Genomic DNA, 22,138 nt, shown 5'->3' on the forward strand with positions numbered 1-22,138 from the left:
GGCCTAGAGAATTCCATGGACTGTCTATCCCATGGGGTCGCAAAGAGTCCGACACGACTGAGCAACTTTCACTTTCATTTTTTTCACCCGTTATATACATTTTGAATTGATCACCATTTTAAGTCTAGTAGCCATCTGCCACCATACACAGTTATTATAATATTATTGACATTCCTCTTATTGTAAATTACATCCCATGAAGTACTTTATAATTGGAAGTTTGTACCTCTCAGTCTCCCTCACCTGCTTCATCCAGCTACCCCACCACCCTCCCCTCTGGCAACAACCACTTTGTTCTCTGTATCTGTGAGTCTTTTTCTGTTTTGTTCATTCACTTGTTTTGTTCTTTAGATTTCATACAGAAATGAAATCATATGGTATTTGTCTTTCTCGGTTATTCCACATAACATATTACCCCCTAGGTCTATCCATGTTATTGTGAATGGCATTATTTCATTTTTTGTTTGTGGTTGAGTAATATTACAGTGTATATATGTACCACACCTTTTTTATCGATTCATCTGTTGATGGACGTTTAGGTTTACTTCCATATTTTGGCTATTGTAACTAAAATGCTGCAGTGAACATGGTGGGGGCACATGTATCTTTCCTCATTAGTGTTTTCATTTTCTTCTTGGATAAATACCAAGGAGTAGAGTGGCTGGATCATATGGTAGTTCTATTTTTGATTTTTTAAGGAACTTCCATATTGTTCCCACAGTAGGGGCTATACCAAATTACATTCCCACCAACAGTGCCTGAGGGCTCCCCTTGCCAGCACTTGTTGTCTTTTGGTAACAGCCATTCTGACAGGCGTGAGGTGATACTATAGTTTTGATTTGCATTTCCCTGATGACTAGCCATGTTGAGCATCTCTTCATGTATCTTTTTTCAGGTCCTTGGGAAAATGTTTATTCAGATCCTTTGCCTATTTTTTCAATCAGATTGTTTGTTTGTTTGTTTTTGAGTTGTGTGAGTTCTTTATTTATTTTGGATATTAACTCCTTATCAGATAGATCATCTGCAGTATCCTTTCCCATTCAGAAGGTTGCCATTCCATTTTGTTGATGGTTTCCTTTGCTGTACAAATATCTTTATAGTTTGATCTAGACCCATTTGTTTATTTCTGCTGTTGTCGTTGCCTGAGGAAAACATTTGGAAGCCAAATTTGCTGGCTGTATAAATACATATCTATATTATTAATGCATTTTATGAATTCATTTTAATGAGATTATGCACCATTCTTAGAAATTCGAATCATTTGGTTTTAATGCTTACCCATAAACTGTGGATTTCTTTATTTTGGGGGTGAAGTGAAAGTCGCTCAGTCGTGTCTGGCTCTCTGTGACCCCATGGACTATACAGTTCATGGAATTCTCCAGGCCAGAATACAGGAGTGGGTAGCCTTCTCCAGGGGATCTTCCCAACCCAGGGATGGAACCCAGGTCTCCCACGTTGCGGGTGGATTCTTTACCAGCTGAGCCACCAGGGAAGCCCAAGAATACTGGAGTGGGCAGCCTGTCCCTTCTCCAGCGATCTTCCTGACCCGGGATTCAAACCGGGGTCTCTTGCATTGCAGGCAGATTCTTTACCAGCTGAGCCACCAGGGAAGCCCTGATAGCTTCCCTTTCAAGGGGTAGCCTCAGAATGCTCTTTGTCATTACCTACTTTGATATAGTATTACAAGGCTTAGTCAAGCAATAATGAAAAATAAAAATTGCTTAGAAGAAAACAGTAACTAATCTATATGTAGTCACAGGATTCTCTTAACTTCTCTGAACTTTTTGCCCTTTCACTGTCAAATCTAATACTATATCCATTCAGTCCCTATATTTCCTAGGCCACTTAACTCTTTTAGTCTTGCCTTGCTCTCTAGAGGGTCTGCCCTTATTAAAGAATAAGGGATTAATATGATGTGAGCAATTTGGACCTTTGATGATGCTTTTAGCTGTGTTATCCTGTGGCTTAATAAATATGGCTCCTGATTACATGCTCCCTCAGGAATTAGGTAAGAACAGATAATCCACTCATGTTGTTTTTTTAATGGGATGTGATCCATCCAGCTTACAAAGACTGTATAATTGATAATCACTGGTAAGGCTTGTCATTTAAAAAAAAAAAAAGAGGTAATAAATAAAGGTATGCTGGGAATTGGGAAAGAAGGGCTATGAACTGACTTTCAGATCTGGGTTTGGACCGCAGTTTCCCAGCTTCTTAACTGTGAGACTCCGTGGAGGTTTCCTGACTTCTCTAAGCTTTAGTTTCTTTGCTTTTAGGATTGAAGAAAAGAGAACCTGCTTCACAGGGTAGCCCAGGGTGCCTGGTATGTGTTAGGCATCTGTGACTCCCATGCGCCATTTGCGGGCTCAGGGCACACAGCAGTGGACAAGACCAGGCAGCTGTCACCAGGATGCTCACTTTCTCCTGGGAGTCTCTCTGGCCTTTGCAGATTTACAAAACCATTGTCTTTGAGGGGAGGATTGGATGGGTGTTACACAATTTAGCTTGTCCTACAGAAGAGTTAAGAGTGCAAAACCCTAGTGTGAAATGTGAGAACAATGTAGTATTCTGTATATTGAAAAATAGTATGTAAGGATAGAATGGAATATTGTCCTCAAGATTCTGTACACTTTCTTGGTTTAGCGCTAAGTCGTGTCCAGCTCTTGCAACCCCATGGACTGTAGCCCACCAGTCTCCTCTGTCCATGGAATTTCCCAGGCAAGAATACTGGAGTGGGTTGCTGTTTCCTTCTCCAGGGGACCTTCCTGACCCAGGGATCAAACCTGGGTCTCCTGCACTGCAGACGCCCTCTTGCGTTGCAGGTGGATTCTTTACCAGCTGAGCCACCAGCCCTTTCTTGTTGTTCAGTTGCACAGTGTACTCTGCATATAAGTTAAACAAGCAGGGTGACGTACTCCTTTCCCAGTTTTGAACCAGTCCATTGTTCCATACTGGGTTCTAACTGTTGCTTCTTGACCAGCATACAGGTTTCTCAGGAGGCAGGTAAGGTGGTCTGCTATTCCCATCTCTTTAAGAATTTTCCAGTTTGTTGTGATCCACACAAAGACTTTAGCACATCAATGAAGGAGAGGTCAATGAAGTAGAGGTAGATGTTTTTCTGGAATTCCCTTACTTTTTCTGTGATCCAATTGATGTTGGCAATTTGATCTCTGGTTCCTCTACCTTTTTAAAGATCCAGCTTGTACATCTGGAAGTTCTTGGTTCACGTACTGTTGAAGCCTAGGTTGAAGGATTTTGAGCATTACTTTGCTAGCGTGTGAAATGAGTGCAGCTGTACAGTAGTTTGAACATTCTTTGGCATTGTGCTTCTTTGGGATTAGAATGAAAACTGACCTTTTCTAGTCCTTGGGCAACTGCTGAGTTTTCCAAATTTGCTGGGATCTTGAGTGCAGCACTTTACAGCATCATCTTTTAGGATATGAAATAGCTCAGCTGGAATTCCATCACATGCACTAGCTTTGTTCGTAGTAATGCTTCCTAATGCCTACTTGACTTCACACTCCAGGATGTCTGGCTCTAGGTGAGTGACCACACCATTGTGGTTATCCAGGTCACTAATGCGGCTGACTGTGATTCAGATCATGAGCTCCTTATTGCAAAATTCAGACTTAAATTGAAGAAAGTATGACCTAGTGGTTTTTCCTACAACACTTATTCTGTGCATTTTACTGTGAAACTGTAAGATGTTTGGAACATATTTATTGAATTCTCCTGAACTGCCACTAGAGGGTAGTCTAATCCTATTCCTATTTTAAAAGTCTAAAATGTCAAGAGCTTTTCTGAATTCTCTCTGTTGCTTGGTTTATTTCGTATGACCTACTTAAAAAGACACCTTCATCTAGAACAGAAGATTCTGTTAATTCTCAGATAACAGTTCTGTAAGAGAATGACAGCCTTGTACTGAGCTTGCTTGCCTCTCTCTTTCAATCTGACCTGACCGGATACATTACTGTTCTGCTTTCTCTGTACAGACTTTGAGAGTGCATCTGGCTAGGAGACTGTCACAGTTTTTACAGTTTCATGAAACAGATTATGTTATGGTCCAGGTTACATTCTGAGATTAGACCCTTCAAGGGACATATTAGCTCCCTTTCGACACAGTTTAGTATATACTGCACAGATCTCATTTGTCCCTTGATGGCTTTCTAATGCCCGCCTCAAAGTTCCTTGTTACCACTCCATTATTACCTTATCACACCAAGAGTGACAAAAGCATTGGAAGACTCTTGTGGTCCTTTAGTACCTGGCCTCCTGTGACCTATGTTTTTGCAGAGATTTCTTTGTTCCCTGAGGCTAATTATTTTTGCTAGAAAATACTCATTAAGTGTGAAGTTATGAATTTTAATGTGCTGCTCCACTCTTCATATGCCAGTGGTTACACTATACATAGTATGTATCTGAAACAAATGGCACAAAGGAAAATTCCAAACAGCACGGCTCTTCCTCTGGGACAGTCTCCACACGAAGGTTTGTGACGCTCTTTCCTGCCCAGGTGTCAGGCTTTCCCAGATGGCCCTTCCCAATAAGATTCCACCCATCTTCCCCACTGATCACTAAATGAGACATATACTGTTGTTATAGGGAGCAAAATGGTGAGGCTGGAACTTCTTGTGAAGGTCCTTTTGTGTCCCTGGAGGCCTGCTAGTGTTTTATGCACGTGCATTCTAATTCTAGTTACCAGATTTACTGAAATCTGTGACTGTTTCCTAGCAGGAGATGAGCAGGGTGTGACAGGGAGATTAAATCTCTGCCTGTTTAAATTCAAAATAAAATATTCAGAGTACATACCATATATGCTTATTATTTAAAGAGATTTTTGTAAAGTTTTTCATATAAAAAGGGAAGAAAATTCATGTTCATTGGTACAGTTCTTATATATTTTATTACTGACCTCAAGCCTGATAAGAGTTAAAATGGAAAAGTTCCGTTGCTGCTTCTGCTTTAGCTCACTGGGGCCTAACTTGATATACTGATAACAGTGTTTTCAAAGTTCTCTGCCCATGTTTAATTCACTCATTGACAAAATTTAGCATAACCTCCTAATATGTAAATTAGATGAATATGAATCATAGATTTACTTTCTTGATTATTATTTTTTGTTTTAGAGTGATAGAATCATTGTATCTCCAGAAATCCTTCTTAACTGAATTCAGCAGACCAGATGTTTTGTTGTTGTTCAGGCACTAATTTGTGTCTGACTCTTTGTGACCCCATGGACTACAGGACATCAGGCTTCCCTGTCCTTCACCATCTCCTGAGTTTGCTCAAACTCGTGTCCATTGAGCCGATGGTGCCATCCAACCATCTCATCCTCTGTTGCCCCCTTCTCCTGCTGCCCTCTATTTTCCCAGCATCAGAGTCTTTTCCAGTGAAATAGCTCTTTTCATTAGGTGACCAAAGTATGGAGCTTCAGCTTCAGCATCAGTCCTTCCAGTGAATATTCAGGATTGATTTCCATTAGGGTTGACTGATTGAATCTCCTTGCAGGCAAGGGACTCTCCAGAGTCTTCTCCAACACCACAGTTCAAAAGCATCAATTCTGCGGTTCTCAGCCTTCTTTCTGGTCCAACTCTCACATCCGTACATGACTACTGGAAAGACCATAGCCTTAGCTAGATGGACCTTTTTTTGGCAAAGTAATGTCTCTGCTTTAATATACTGTTAGGTTTGTCATAGCTTTTCTTCCAAGGAGCAAACATCTTTTAATTTCATGGCTGCAGTCACCGTCTACAGTGACTTTGGAGCCCAAGAAAATGAAATCTGTCACTGCTTCCACTTTGTCCCCATCTATTTGCCATGAAGTGATGGGACTGGATGTTGCAAAAATATAGGCTTTACCCTTAAGATGTTTACAGAATGCTGAGAAAGATAAGAGGACAGGATAGTGGCGTACTGTCAGAGTATGAGTCCTGGGCAGGGTTCATAGGTCAGTGGGAGCACAGATGAAGGAGGGAGAGCTCTGACCTGAACCTGCCAGGGAGATGTGGGGTTGGGGCGGGAAGCAAAGACCCCTCAGGACAGGCAGGCACAGGTGGGGCCCTCCTTGGAGTCATAAGCGGTCGTGAAGGAGGGTGTCAGTGAGGCTGGAAAAGTAGTCTCTGGGCAGGGAGTGAGGGGTCCCTGAGTGCTCGGGTAGGGAGTTAAACTGTAAGTTCTCAGGAGCCTTTGAAACTTCTAAAGGGGAGAACTGGGAGTTGGGCAGGAGCCATAATGTGACCCCGGACTCTCCCGGGCACTTTAAGTCTCAGGTTGCCGTCCAGCACCAGGACACAGTGCTGGCCTATACGTCAAAGCCTGTCTGTTACTCAGCCCCCTGTATGCTGAGGATAACATGCCTGATGCTAAAGGAACCAAGTAGCTTAGAGCTAAATGGATTCCATATTGAATGTAATTATTCTAGTTCTTATCACTAATCAAAGTGAAATATCCTTTAAATAATCCTGTTAGCTATGATCGTCTCATAAGACCCTGTCAAACTAGTTCTAACAGAGTGAACTGAACACTCCTTCTTCAGGGCCAGTAGCACGAGCTCCCAGGCTGAGGCTCCCACTCGTTTTTCCATTTAATATAATAAAAAAAAAATAATCTGTACAGCAACTAACACATTAACATCATTTTTCCTGTTTTCCTTTCCATATATATACTCCTCAGGTACCACTGATGACATTTTTGAAAATCTTAGGTGTAATTTTTCATTGATTAAAACTTAGATTTTTGCTAATTGTTTCAGGTTAGGCTTTCCACAGGCACAGGTAATAGCTGTTGTATGTGACCCCTAAAGATAGATTCAAAACTGTTATGAACTGCATTATCAGACTTTTCCAGACTTAAACTGATCTACAGTGAAAAATCAATTATGATAAAAGTCATTACCTAAAATGTTCTTGAAGAGGAGTGCTAAACTACTTGCCATGTTTTAACTTTTCAGTAAAATTTAATTTTTCCTCCTAAATCCATGTCTTTTTAAGCCGTGAAGTGAAGTTGCTCAGTTGTGTCCAGCTCTTTGCAACCCGATGGGCTGTAGCCCGCCAGGCTCCTCTGTCCATGGGATTCTCCAGGCAAGAATACTGGAGTGGGTTGCCATTTCCTTCTCCAGGGGATCGTCCCAACCCAGGGATCGAACCTGGGTCTCCCGCATTGCAGGCAGATGCTTTATCCTCTGAGCTACCAGGGAAGCCCAAGCCATAGTCCCTACCAAGTACAAAAACACAGATATTTAGTAGAGTTAAAATTTAGGATATTAAAAAATGTAGGGACTTCCCTGGTAGTCCAGTGATTAAGACTCTGCCTTCCAGTGCAGGGGGTGTGGGTTTGATCTTTGTTTGGGGAACCAGGCAGAGGGAAGTTCAGTTTCCCCCATAGTTTAAGGGTGTCCCTTGTGGCTCAGCTCTTAAAGAATCCACCTGCAATGCAGGAGACCTGGCTTCAACCCCTGGGTTGGGAAGATCCCCTGGAGAGGGGAAAGGCTCCCCACTCCAGTATCCTGGCCTGGAGAATCCCATGGACTATGGTCCATGGGGTCGCAGAGTCGGACTCGATTGAGTGACTCTTACCGGGGAACCAAGGTCCCACATCCCATACCATGTGGCTAAAAAAAAATTTTTTAATGTGTTTGTTTCTGGATTTAATATCTGTGGGTCAAACAGATTCATTTAAAACGGGCAAAATTTGCATCTTAGTAAACCTAAAACTGCAGGTTGAAATTCCGGAAAAGAAAAGTGAAAATATTGGTCGCTCGGTCATGTCCGACTCTCTGCGATCCCATGGACTGTAGCCCAGCAGGCTCCTCTGTCCATGGAATTTGAAACTTGCTCCTTCTGTTGGTGCTACAGAAACTAACTTAGAAGGTCACATGGCAATCTAGCGGCTAAGGGAAGGAATTAGACCCAGCGCCCTTGAATCTTAGCTGTGTGAGTGAAACTAAGGCCGGGAAGCAGCACAGCCAGCTTGCCTTCCCTGCCCCGACCCCCATGACACACATTCCTGCTGAGTCTCATGCTCACCTGTCTATGTCAGATGCCTCTCCTCTGATTTTTCACAGGCCCTCACCCTCTGTCAGGCTGTGTTGTCTCTGAAACATGCCTCCCCTCCACTTTGAGCTCTCTGAGCACACGGTTTCTCTTTTTCATCTTTGTGTTCCAGTGCCTGGGACGTGTGGTGAGTGCCTGATAGACGGCCATGATGCTGTCTAAGGTCTAAAACCTTTGACCTCTAAAACTTTTCTGTTGTCTAAGAAAACAGCTGGTCCTCACCCCTATAGCTGTGAAATCTTGGTTTACTTAAGCACCTATCAACTGGAAATCATTGTGTGAAAGAGAGGCTCAGTTTTGATCCCTGACTGCTTATCACTACCTAGGTGACCTTGGGCAGGGCACTGAAATAATTTCTGCAGGCTGTGGCTTCACTGTTTTAAATGAAGGATTTGACAGAGAGGATCTCCATCTGCTGAGTTCTGCAGCCTAGAGACAATGTGGAGTGGTTGAAAGAGCAGTGGACAGTGAGCGATGCTTCAGTGCCTTGGAGATTTATATATGTCATGTTCAAGGCAAAACAATGCTAAAGTCACTTGAAATCTCAAATATTAAATTATGTTTGGTGTAATTTGTGTTAACTATATTTTGATATATTCTCATTATTTGAAAATTGATCATTCATATGTGGTATATGCGATCATTAGGATGTCAACATTAGATTAATCAAGATACTCTGTTTCCCTATCCTGGTTAATGAAGTATCAAGTATTTTGGGAAGTTGTGTCTTAAAAATGTTCGAGATATAAAAATATACTCAAAAAAGATAGCTTGAAATATATTTTAATGTTGGTACATTTTATTTTGCTTCAAGAAGGGTTAATAAAAATTTTAAATAAATGCAAAATAATCTCAACAGTTCAAACTTAGCTTTTAGACACTTTCCTTTTCTCCATAATCAAGGATTCTGATTTCTGACGTTTGTTTCTTCTTTTGACTTTGTATACTTTCAGCTCATTTAGAGGCTAGTTTTGAGGAGGTAGAAAACCACCTGCTGAATCTGGAGGATTTATGTGGACAGTGTGAATTAGAGAGATACAAACATATGCAGTCCCAACAACTGGAAAATTACAAGAAAAATAAGAGGTGAGTTTGGAAAATTGGCCCCGATATTCATTTGCAATCTCAAAGTTTCCCACAGTACTTTACATGCTACTCTTTGTAAGTTTGGAGTCATAAAAGACAGGGATTTCAGGTAAAACTCTTTAATAAGCTATCCAAAACATGTTTTGTTTTGTTGGTATCACTATCTGTTGCCGTTTTATGGAGATGAGGTCTGGAAAGCTGAGCATGGGATAAACGGTGGAGGGAACAGTGCAACAGATAGAACTTCCCAAGAGAGGAGAACCCCTGACCGCGTGTTCTCCAAAGGGTAGATCCTGGGTGGCTTTTTCCCTTTGCTTCCTTTCCTTGTCTTTCCTTTAGAGCAGGAGGAAAAGGAACCTGAGTGCTGGCTGTGGAAAGGGGCTCAGCTTTGTCACAGACTGTCTATGAGACCTTCGGGAAGTTATTTAATCTCTTAGCTTCAACATGTGTAGCTTGCAGTGAAGATGACAGTGTCCCCGCCTCCTGGAGTTGTGGTGAGGATTCAGTGAGACGGTCATTACCAGATGCAGTGCCCTGTCATAGTAGTTATCGTGGTGACTGTTTTCATTGGGCGAACTAGAACTGGAGGTGGGTAACAAGATTTGGAACTATGAAATTTTATATGTCGTTCTTTTCTTCACTGTCACCCAGTGACTTAGATATATTAGATATATAATTAGTACATTATAGTTTATATGTTACAAAATGAAAAGTAAGTGTTTGGAGAACAGCCTCATCTGTAATTTAAGTAAAAGCCGGAGTGTACTGGACAAGTCTTAACATGTGTCACATAACTGAAATATCATTTTAGATCTGGGGTGGTGTCGTAGAAAGAGGGCACTGTTAATAGAGTCCGAAGACCCCAGTCCTGGCTTCATCCGCTACTGATTCTGTGCTCTTGGGCAAGCCATTCACTTTCCTCTATCCTGTTGTAAAACTTTCCTTGACTAGCATTTGAAAGACTTCTTAAAAGATGACGTTGTTAGGCCTCTTTCTGGTGACTCCCAGAACCCTGGCAGCCAATCTTGTCTCCCCTGGGCAGAGAATTGGAGAGGTCATCTGAGAAACTGACCAGCCTGCGAGAAAGGACCTGCAGGGATGGAGACTGGGGAGTCCTCTGATGAAACGGTTGGGTCTGCATCCTTGTGCCCCCTGACGACGAGCCCCACACCTCTGTGTGTGCTCTCATCAGCCTGGTGGTGCCTCACTCTTAAGTATGAACGCACAGCTAAGGAGTAATATCCAATTGAATGAAGGTTCCAAAATGAACAGGGCCAAAATAAATTAAAAATAAACTAGTAATTATTTTTAAAGACCCATGGAGGAATGAGACACTATGATGGGAGCAGAAGAAAACTTAAGAGCAAAAACTAATTAATAACCCCAGGTGAATCTTACAGGAGACCATTTTGCATTTATGAGACACAAATAGGATGCTCTAGAGAAGGGATAATTAGCAAGAAAGCTCTTGGGCATCAAATACATGATTGCAGAAGTAGAAGGCTTTAAGTGAAGCATTAAAAGATGATGTTAGGACTTCCCTGGTGGTACAATGGATAAGAACGCACCTGTCAATGCAGGGGACATGGGTTCAATCCCTGGTACAGGAAGATTCCACATGCCATGGAGCAACTAAGCCCGTGCCACAACTCCTGAGCCTGCCCTCTAGAACTGGTGAGTCACAACTCCTGAAGCCTGCACACCCAGAGCCTGTGCTCCACAAAAAGAGAAGCCACCCCAGGGAGAAGCCCACACACTGAGACGAAGAGTAGTCCCCTTCTCGCTGCAACCAGAGAAACTCTGCACACAGCCGCGAAGACCCAGTGCAGTCAAAAATAAATAATTTAAGAAATAAAGTTGTTTTAGAAGAACAAAAGATAATGTTAAATTTTTACATGAGAGAACAAAAAGACTGAGAAAAGCTGAGAATGTTTAGCAAATTAGAGCATTAATTTTTAAGTCCTATATACTAGGAGCTTCAGAAAGAAAGGGAAGAGAAAAAGGGGAGACATTCACTGAAGAATTAATACAAGAAACTTGTTCAAAACTGAAGGCTGTGACTGAGTTGGAAAGGGTCCCCCAAGGACGTGATGAGGGAGAGAGCCAGAAGTATGTACAGTCAGGGTAAAAAGTCATGAAAACCTTCATAAAGGTCCTAAGGAACTGCAGCTTCTCAGCAGCAACCCTGTAAGTAGAAAATGATTTTTACTGTATATTTATTTACCCCGGTTCAATTCCTGGATCAGGAAGATTCGCTAGAGAAGGGATAGGCTACCCACTCCGGTATTCTTGGGCTTCCCTTGTGGCTCAGCAGGTGAATGATCCTCCTATAAGGGGGGAGACCTGGGTTTGATTCCTGGGAAGGGAACAGCTACCCACTCCAGTATTCTGGCCTAGAGAATTACATGGACTGTATAGTCCATGGGGTCGCAAGGAGTCGGATACGACTGAGCGACTTTCACTTTATTTACTTAGCCAAATTTTCAGCCAGTGTGAAGAAATAGTAACTTCCAGCCATACAAGGGCTCCAGTTTAGCTCATGTGCAGACTTTATCAGGAAGTGCCTGGAGGATATGCCCTACAAACGAGGGAATAAACCAGTAAGAAGGAAGATGGAGCATGGAAGAGATATGAGTTGCTCTTAGCGGATCTGTCCAGTTCGGGAGAGAAACAGAATTCCTAGGATGATGGTGAAGAGAAGCTTCAGCGGGTCTGGAGAGCAGCCCAGATGGAAGCAGGAAGAGCCCCCAGAGGATTCCAGGAGCAGTGTTTTCCAGGGCAGACTGTCTGGTGTGCTTGAGCATGTTGAGCTGGGTTTTATAAGCTCTGATGCAGAGTTTGACTATGTATTAGTGATAGGAATGTTTTCTAAAAAACTAAGCAAATAAGGTGACTATTAACAGTAGGAAAATGTAGTTTTACAAGAAAAGAAATAATACATGGCTCAGTTATAGATAATATTTTATATATATATATATATACACACACACATTCTGATGATAATTAAATGTGGCATATGGATTCAAGCCAGAATTGTAGGTTATTGGGAAGATGCAGTGAAGTGTGTTTGTGTGGAGGGATGGGAGGGGTTTAAGGAAGCTAATCCTCAGCTTTGACAGCAGGAAATCAGGAAGCAATATTTAAAATGGGAAAAAAATGAATAAATGTCAGTGTTGATATGTTATTTAGAAAAAATGAAGATAAATACTGGAAGGACTGACTGTAGCTGCTTTCAAAGAAGCAGGACAGGGACTTCCCTTATGGTCCAGTGGTTAAGAGTCTGCTCTTCTAGTGCAGGGGGTATGAGTTTGATCCCTGGTCTAGGAACTAAGACCTTGCATGCTGCCTGATGTGGTTTAAAAAAAAAAAAGGACAGGAAGATGGGGAGCACTGAGTGAGGCACTAACCAGCTTCATCATAAATCCCCGTGGGTACTCTTTGACTTAAGAAATATACATGTACTATTTTGATAAACATAAAAATTGGATTTAGAATTTTTTATTAGCTGCAGCACTTCCTGATGTATCTTACAGGAACAGAGGACTGAAAAGATAGCCACTGATAAAACAGTCCATGATCAAATAAGTTCCAGAAACACTTTACCCTGTATTTGCCTCGTGGAACTTTGTAGTACATGTACACATAGTAATGTATTACACGTAGTATGTGTCAATGTATTAAAGGTTCTGAGAAATTTGTTTGACTCACCACTTCATAACTTACTTGCTTACAGAACCAGTTTGTGTGTAATATATATTAAAATTCTGTGAGTTGGTATCCTATAGTATACCATTGAAAAAATTTTCCAAAACCCCAAATTAAACATATGTGGTCCACAAGGGAAGAGTCTCTTAGAAATAAACCTCCTTCCTCTTTAACAAGCAGCCCTATAAACTAAACTAGTGATTTTTCTTTTCTGGCTCTGGAAGAGATAACATGTAATATAAGGGTTGGCCATATGATGTGAGGGCATTACAGTGTTTGCCCACTACATAGCTTTCCAGAAAATCTGGGTCAGACAACTCGATGAGGATGGAGAGAGCAGGGGACTGAAAGGTAGTATCTCCTTCACCTCCAGCGCTAATCATGTCTGTAGTGCCCTGTCTCATCCCACTCCCATCAGGGACTGGGACTGGGCGGGCAGCAATTGTGGGAGTTGGGACAGAGACTGAGTTATTAGTACATGAAGTCATGTAACAGCCTAGGGGCCAAGGTTAAGGCCAGGTCCGTTTCTGACTGTTGCGTTGAAGGAAACAGAATCCATCCCAGGTGTTAGTGCATCTGTAGTTGGGAGTAGGTATATGATATTTCATCATGTATTTGATGAGCATTCCCGGCACAGAGGAGGAATTCCTGCCTCCTGTGAAAGGAGGAATGTGACCCACTCCAACAGTTATGTGGCAGATTCTCAGTGTGAGCAGAAGGAAAGAGCTTTAGAAGACTCCTGGGGGTGCATCCACCCCTGAAAAACATTTGTACAGGTGGTTACCCCAAGTGGACTTCCCTGGTGGCTCAGTGGTAGAGAATCTGCCCACAGTGCAGGAGACACAGCAGGAAATGTGGGTTCAATCCTGGGCTGGGAAGGTCCCCTGGAGAAGGAAATGGCTACCACTCCAGTGTTCTTGCCTGGAGAGTCCCACGGACAGAGGAGCCCGGTGGGCTACAGTCCGTGGGGTTGCAAAAGAGTTGGATACGACTGAGCACAAGCATGCATTGCCCCGATGTTTCTGCACGGAAGGAGGACATTCTGCTTTAGCTGGTTGCCTGATGAAAGTGACATATAAGCGACTGTAGAGTTGTGGGGGGAAAATACCCATAAACAGCTTTTGTAATAACTCTTCTGCATATAAAGTGGTATTAGAATGGCTGATTGCTCTTATGGGCAGGAATAGACACCCCCTTGATCAGTAGAAAACATCAGAGAGTGGACAGACCATGGCTGTAGGCAGAGACAAGTACTGTACCAGTAGTTGGGTTGTCAGAGGTTCAGAAGACAAGCTAGCCGTTACAAGTGTAACTGCTGGATGCCTTGTGTCGGTTTTCATAACCAATAGGAAGTATATTTTTCATCAAGTAAGAAGCATTAATATTGACTATATGAGCCAAAATAAAGAACATAAGACCATTTCCATGGGTTTGTCTAAGCTAGCAGTGAGAGAAATGGACTTGAGATATGGAAGTCAGCTTGCATTTGACTTCCCAGGTGGCTCAGATGGTAAAGAATCTGCCTGTAATGCAGGAGACCTGGGTTCGATCTCCCGAAGAAGGGACTGGCTACCCACTCCAGTATTCTTGCCTGGAGAATTCTGTGGACAGAGGAGCCTGGTGAGTTACAGTCTAGGGAGTCGCAAAGAGTCCGACACGACTGAGCGAGTAACATTTGCATTTGTAGCCACAGATGTGGGGAGAAATGGATGGTCAGTGTGTACATGGTTTTTAAAAAGGGTAATTTCAGACAGTTGTATTGAAGAAAATAACCCAGGGTAATGTGAGTGGTGGGGAGGGAGGGCCCTTCCTGGAGGACACGTGAGAACTGAGACCTGAGTAAGGAGGCAAGCACGCGGGGCTGGCGTGTGACGCCCTCCCCTGCAGAGGGGGAGCAGGCACGTTTAGGAGAGTGGAGAAGTGGAGCTAAAAGGAGATATAGAATTTAGACCTCCCTGAGTTTGTCATCTTTTCATTACCACCATAATATTCCTTAGAATGATTATTGAGATTCTTTCATAATAATTACATTAAAATCATACATAAACTAGTGATCTAATTAAAATATTTTTTAGTTCCAGAGTTCTAGATCCTTTGTTTTCCCCTTCAGTTTGTAGCATACCATCAGAATTTCTCTGAAAATAGCTGCATCTTAAAGAACAGTGTGATTTTAGTAAGTTAGCCTAATTATAAATGACTCATAATTTTAACACAGTCTTCCATTGGACTTGAAATCTGCTTTGGGGCATACTGAACTCTAGAAGCATTTTTCACTAATTCATTTAGGCTTTGAAACTTAATTGTCATCCCTTATAAACTGTCTCTTGTGAGCGGGGCGGGGGGGTGGGGGGGGGGCGCGGCACGGCTTCAGTTGATAAGATTTAGTGCCCAGGCAGATTCTGAAGAAGTCATCGTCCCTTTTGCTTTCTGTGTTACAGCTAATGTTAAGGAACTGTGCGCTTCTTTGTTTTTGTGCTGTTGTTGATGTGGACTGTAGACTAAGTTTTGCTGTTGTTGTTCAGTTCCTCAGTCCTGTCTGACTCTCTGCAACCCCATGGACTGCAGCACGCCAGGCTTTCCTGTCCTTCACTATCACCCAGAGCTCGCTCAAACTCATGTCCATTGAGTCGGTGATGCCCTCCAACCTTCTCATCCTCTGTCGTTCCCTTCTCCTCTTGCCTTCAATCTTCTCCAGCATCAGGGTTTTTTCCAATGAGTTGGCTTTTTGCATCAGGTGGCCAAAGAATGGAAGCTTCAGCATCAGTCCTTTCAATGAATAGTCAGGGTTTATTTCCTTTAGGATTGACTGGTTTGATGTCCTCAGTCCAAGGAACTCTCAACACCACAGTTCAAAGGCATCAGTTCTTCAGCGCTCAGCCTTCTTTGTGATCCAGCTCTCACACGCATACCTGACTACTGGGAAAACCATAGCTTTGACTAGCTGGGCCTTTGTCGGGAAAGGTCTCTGCTTTTTAATACACTGTATAGGTTTGTCATAGCTCGTCTTCCAAGGAACAGGCATCTTTTAATTTCATGGCTGCAGTCACCATCTGCAGAGATTTTGGAGCCCAAGAAAATACAGCCTGTCACTGTTTCCATTGTTTCCCCATCTATTTGCAACAACAACAGCAAAACTATTTACCATGAATGGCAAATAGATGCACTGGATGCCATGATCTTAGTTTTTTGAATGTTGGGTTTTAAGCCAGCCTTTTCACTTTCCTCTTTCACTTTCGTCAAGAGGCTCTTTAGTTCCTCTTCACTTTTCTGCCATAAGGGTGGTGTCATCTGCATATATGAGGTTATGCAGACTAAGTTTAGAAAAGAGGCTCTTTAGTTCCTCTTCACTTTTCTGCCATAAGAGTGGTGTCATCTGCACATCTGAAATTATGCAGACTAAATTTGTTTAGAAAAATCTTTAAGGCAAAGAATGACAGATTTGAGATGTTATGGCATGTCTTTAGTAGTATTTGACCAGCTTACATTCTAGAGAATAACCCACCAAACTCCTGAGCTTCAAGAAATGATTGTCCACTGGACAGGTCATGGTCACAGGTATGCCTGTTCTTCCATTTCAGAGAGTTGAGGGGATTGTGCTGGGCAGACTTGCCACAGGTCTGGCTTTGCTGAGAACACGACAGGAGAAGCCAGTGGCATTCTCCAAGGTGAAGGTGACTCTGGAACCAGAAGAGGAGGTCTGGTGGAGACAGGCAGGAAGGCAGTAACTAGCCCCTGAGGTTCTGTGTGGAGGTGGTTTGGATGCTGAATGGGAAATAGATGAGCAGAGTGTCCCCTCAGGCAGAGCTTTTATGTGAAGGGTCCTCCCCAGGTGGAGGAACATGGAACCAGACTGACTCTCCCCCCGACCCAGCCAGAAACCAGACACAATGAATGAAATAACACTCGTTAGGACACTGTACATTGGGCAGAGAGGAGACGTGATCCTTGATCAGTAGGCGACAAGCCCTGTGGCGGCCCCGCATTCTGCCTGGAGAGTTTCCAGGCTGCATGCAGGAAGGAAATCCAGGTAGAGTCTGGCAGACTCTCTGAGTTGAAGAGTGGAGCTGAGCGTCCGGAAACCCAAGATAGCTGGAGTTTACAGGGCACAGAACCAGAGAGCAGGAATACCGAGAGTCTGCAGAGGGCTCCCCAGAAAGGTCAGCAGGGGACCGGTCATTCCCGTGAGCAAACGACGCAGGGAGGAGGAGGAGGGGACTAGCACCCAGTAGGATTGGTTAGCAGTGCCCATCAGCCAGAGACTGAGAATTCCTGGGGACGTCCCCGGGAAGGCTTCCCTCAACAGTTAGACCTTGCCTGAGCCCCGTTCCAGACCTGCTTAACTAATCATAGAAGCGAGCATCAAAGAGGTCGCTGTATCCCAGCGAGAATGTTTGTAGAAATACAAAAATAGCTAGTAGTCAACAAGGTAGATCATTCCAACAGGCTGCTTATGAATGGACAAGATGCATGACACACCAAAGTTCAACTGAGTTTGCCAGAGAAAGATGGTCTACAGGTTGTGTCATATTAAGACATCAACGGAGACTAAATCCATGATGCACTTTAAATATTTAACCTGTATTTTTATTATTAACTCTTTAGGTAACTTAAACCCATTGACAAATCAGTCCTTATTTACCTGGCCTCTTGAAGCTGTCTCTAACACTTGCATCCTAAGTTTTCTTCTCTACTGCCATTGTAGATGCTATAGTTCTGTTATTCTCTTGGGTTTTGTTATTAGTTATTGCTTCCTCTCATTGTGAGTAATAAAGATGTCTTATTCTGTAACATAGCCCCTCCGCAGGATCTGTGTAAGGAGCAAATGACAACAGGGTCTAAGAGTTTTGAGAAAATTACCTCAAGCAGGTGGGCCAGTTCTTCTCCTCCCTGAGGGTGAAAGTCTCTCAGTCGTGTCCGACTCTTTGCGACCCCATGGACTATACAGTCCATGGAATTCTCCAGGCCAGAATACTGGAGTAGGTAGCCTTTCCGTTCTCCAGGGGATCTTCCCAACCCAGGGATTGAACCCAGGTCTCCTGCATTATGGGCAGATTCTTTACCATCTGAGCCACAAGGGAAGCCCAAGAACTTTATCCAACGTCTACCCTCTCAGCCACAAACTCACCAAGCCAGCAAGGGTACACATCTTCAGGACTGCAGAATGCTTAAAAGATTACAGAAGATTAGGTAAGAGTGAATAGTAGCTGGTCTTTCATGAGAGAGATCTTGTAAGATCTTTCCTATCCATCAGTCATAACAAAGGGACACCCTTCTACTGTGTTCAATACAAAAAGTATTGCTGGTCAATACAAAAAAATTGCCCCTAAATATTTTCAAATGTGAAAAAAAAAAATGTTAGAGTTGATCTGCCTTACATTTTTAATGTGGTATTTTGCCATCTAGAATCATTGTGTTAGATTTTTATCATGGGTTTGTCCTGAGGAAGCAGTTTAGTGTTTAAAGAAAGTATCCTTTCATCTCTGAGATGATTGTGTTTATGGAGACATTTATCCAGGGCTCCAATCTTTTAAGTTTGTTTCTGTGGGTCTGATTTAGTTGACTTCTATACATGCACAGATTTAATATACTTCTTGCAACATTCCATGGATTTATTTGTTAATGTGATGCTTTTTTTTTTGTTTTTATTCTTCCCTCATAACTCAACCCCTGTGGAGAAAATGATGAAATAGCAGCTTCACCCTTTGGAAATATTATTAGCTTTTGAGTCTAGTGTTATTTGTTGAGTGTTTTAGTTTCAGGGTTTGTTATGCTAAATTTTGTGATAGCATTTGCTGAACTGAGTAAAATTTAAAATATAGTAAAAACCTAAAGGGAGGCATTTCAATTCTTCCTACTTAATTGATCTGAAAATATTATTAAACTTTGGAAATGAAGAGACTCAGAGTTTTGAAATTGCAAGAGTCAAAACAAGTTGTTATCATATCAGATGAGATACTACGTGGCCAAGTTTTTTTTTTTTTTTAATAAAGACTAAATCCTTCCTAGTTAGAACAAGCGCTTCTTTTAAGAAGCAGGTATGTTTAGTCCTTCTGCAGCCAGAGTTCTTGGTAACCCGACTTGCTGAGTGTGCGTCGTGTGTGGCTCTGTGTACACGTGTGATCAGGGCAGATGACACATCATCTTTGCACCTCAGGATCTTGGCAGTGTGGTTGTAGAGATGACGTGTGTGCTAAGTCACTTCAGTTGTGTCTGACTCTGTGCGACCCTATGGTTTATAACCTGCCAGGCTCCTCTGTCCATGGGACTCTCCAGGCAAGAATACTGGAGTGGTCGCCATGCCCTCCTCCAGGGGATCTTCCTGACCCAGGGATGGAACCCGCATCTCTTACGTCTCCTGAATTGGCAAGTGGGTTCTTTACCACTAGTGCCACCTGGGAAGCCCCATGGGGATGACACCTGTATGGAAATCATGGCATTACAAGGCAGTGTACCAGGTGTTATAGCACTGATGAACGTGAGTCCTGAAGGAGGTGAGATAAGAGGAGATGGCCATGTGGGTGTGATGGATGTCTTCCTGGAAGAGACGAACTTGGATACTGTTTTACCTTGATTATTACCATTAACTGTTTCTGGTAGAGTTTGGAGAGTGACAGACTTAAAACTCCTGCTCACCTGTGCCTGTTCACCTGGTGAGCTGAGACGGCAACATTAATGGTCAAGAGGAAAGTGTATGTGGCGTTCTCAATCAATATTACATGTCCTCCTCACTTACACTTTCCCTCGAGACTCAGTTCAGTCCTGGCTTCTCCAGGAAGCCTTTCCTGTTGGTTCACGGTATGTGAGTCACCCCCTCTTCTGTATTCCTGGAGAATCCTCAGTGTGGCTGGCATTAGCAGAGTGCTAATCTATGACATCAATTTCTGACTGTTGCTTTACTTCTGTATCCCTCACTGAATTTCCTTGAGGTTGTGGAGCATACATAACTCAACCCTAGCATTATTCCTAGTGCTATTTCTAACATTATTGCTAGTGTCTAAGGCTCAATACATTTTTTTTGTTGAATGAATGATCAAACTCAGAGGTTACATTCAGTATAAGAAAATGAGTATTTATCCAAGGTGTGATATTTATCATATCATGACAGTAGTGGTGATGGACAGAAATGGATGGATTCGGGACATGTTTTGAGATAGAGTTAACAGGTTTTATTGATGGATTGGGTGTGGCGAAGAAGGGAGATGGATCAACCAAAGCTTGAGGAGCATGGTGGTGGCCTGAGTGGAGGTGAGGGAGACTGTAGGAAGAACAGGCTCTTTTGCAAGTGTTGCTGGGACGCCTGCTTCACTTCCAAGCAGTAGTCTCAGGCAGTTGTGTATGAGTCTAGAGCTCCAAGAAGAGATCAAGACAGAAAGTGTAAATCAAGAGCCTGTGGATGGTATTTAAGGCCACAGAGCTGGATGAATTGCCTTGTGAGAGCAAGTAAGATAAGAAAGGGGCTGGGACCAAGATGGCAGAGGTCCAGCGTCTTGTGGTCTGGAAGGGGTGGAGAAGTAGCAAAAGGAACTGGGAGAGGAGGAGGAAAACTCGAGAAAACGCTCTCAAGGAATCGCCAGCGGAGTCCATTGCTGCTGAGGGATTCGGATGAAAAGTGAGAGCGAACATCACCCTCGGCAGCGGGGTGGTTGTAGGTGGTCTCGCTGTGCAGAGCTGGGGTCTGGAAGCCAAGCTGGAGTGGGTTCAGGACATCGGGAAGTGGAGGAGCTAAGTCCTTGAGTGGGTTACAAGGGTTGGGAGTCATGGCTCAGCATCGCCAGCCTTAGGTTTCCAACCTCCCAGATTATTTCATTACATTCCAAGTGGAACTCATGCACTGCCCTCCAAAATCTGTGCCTCTTCCTGTTTTCTGCTGATGAATTCGCTTTCCTTCCAGTGATGCAGACAAGAGGCCTCATGGTTATATACTTTTCCCCATGGGTCAATTGCCATGGTCTGTTGACTCTTCTCCCCAGCTTTCAGATTGGACCCCCTCCCTTCATTGCCCCTGGAGGAGGAAATGGCAACCCACTCCAGTATTCTTGCGTGGAGAATCCCATAGACAGAGGAGCCTGGTGGGCTACATTCGATGGGGTCGGAAAAGAGCTGAATGTGGCTGAGCGACTGGGCATGCTTTGTTGCTGTTGCCACTGTGCTTACTCTTTCCAGGCGCTAATTAGATCTTCTTCAGACTCCCCTAATAGCTTCTTAAGTGCTCCCTGCTTCGTTCTCCCCACTGTCAGTACATCTGTCCGTCACAACTAGAACATTCTTCCTGAAGCATGGCTTTGCTCGTGATATTCTCCTGCTAAAAATAAAAGCAGATCCTTTTAGCCTGGCACTCAGAAGCCTTTGCCTCTTCAACCTCATCTCATCTCCCACTACTTTCTCTTCATTCAGCCTGCTGTCCTGACGGGCTTGCTCTTTCCTGAAGATAACCTGCACCATTCAGCGTCCACGCCTTCACTTTGACCCTGACCCTGGCCGCTGTTCCCTCCCTTCTCTTATACCTTCTGTATTCCGGGATGCTGTTGCCTCTGGCAGTGTGGAGTCTGCCCTAAAAATTAGGACACTTCAAGGCTTTCAGTGCTATCTTCTGTCATAGTGATCTTTACCTTAAACCACAGTCATCTGTACCACCCCAGCCTCCACCGTCTTCTTGATTAAGGAACTGGGTACAGGACTGATTGACTTTCTGAAAGAAAGTCTCTTGGAAGTTTGTTGAATTGCCACGGGTCAGGATATTCTGTAAATACGGGCCTAGAAAGAGGCACCCTGCTCACCTTTACTCTTTTCTCGTAGCAACTTCCCATTGTTTTGATGAGGCAGCCAGCAGGTTGGAAGGTGGGCACAGAAACTCCAATGAAAGCTCTTAATCGGGCAATGACTCATTACTTCCCTTGTGGCTCAGCTGGTAAAGAATACGCCTGTGATGCGGGAGACCTGGGTTTGATCCCTGGGTTGCGAAGATCCCCTGGCAAAGGGAAAGGCTACCCACTCCAGTATTCTGGCCTGGAGAATTCTGTGGACTGTATAGTCCGTGGGGTCACAAAGAGTCGGACACGCCTAAGCGACTTTCTCTTCCCTGACTCATTACTAACACAGACCCTGGATTCTTGGCTCCATGGTTGTTATTTGGGGTAGCAGTAAGGGAAGAGCAGTGTCTGTGAAATCATTCCTCCCAGTTTCACCTTTTTTTAAAACAGGACGTGCCTTTTTGAAATTTCACTGCTTCGTGTTCCACAAGAAGGGAAACAGGCTCTCTGAAGACTGTAATCAGAGAAAAGAGAATTATTGATTAG

At 43.4% G+C, this 22,138-nt stretch overlaps 1 protein-coding gene across 1 annotated transcript in view; it reads left to right on the forward strand.

Moving 5' to 3' along the window:
• DTNBP1 (dystrobrevin binding protein 1) overlaps positions 1 to 22,138 on the forward strand; it is a 97,078-nt gene that overhangs the window by 25,729 nt on the left and 49,211 nt on the right. The window contains exon 6 of the mRNA XM_043908498.1: positions 9,005 to 9,137. Within this exon, the coding sequence (XP_043764433.1) occupies positions 9,005 to 9,137 (133 nt within the window). The remainder of the gene's footprint in view (positions 1 to 9,004; positions 9,138 to 22,138) is intronic.

The sequence above is a fragment of the Cervus elaphus genome, chromosome 7, assembly GCF_910594005.1.
Source record: "Cervus elaphus chromosome 7, mCerEla1.1, whole genome shotgun sequence".
Classification (NCBI taxonomy): Eukaryota; Metazoa; Chordata; class Mammalia; order Artiodactyla; family Cervidae; genus Cervus; species Cervus elaphus.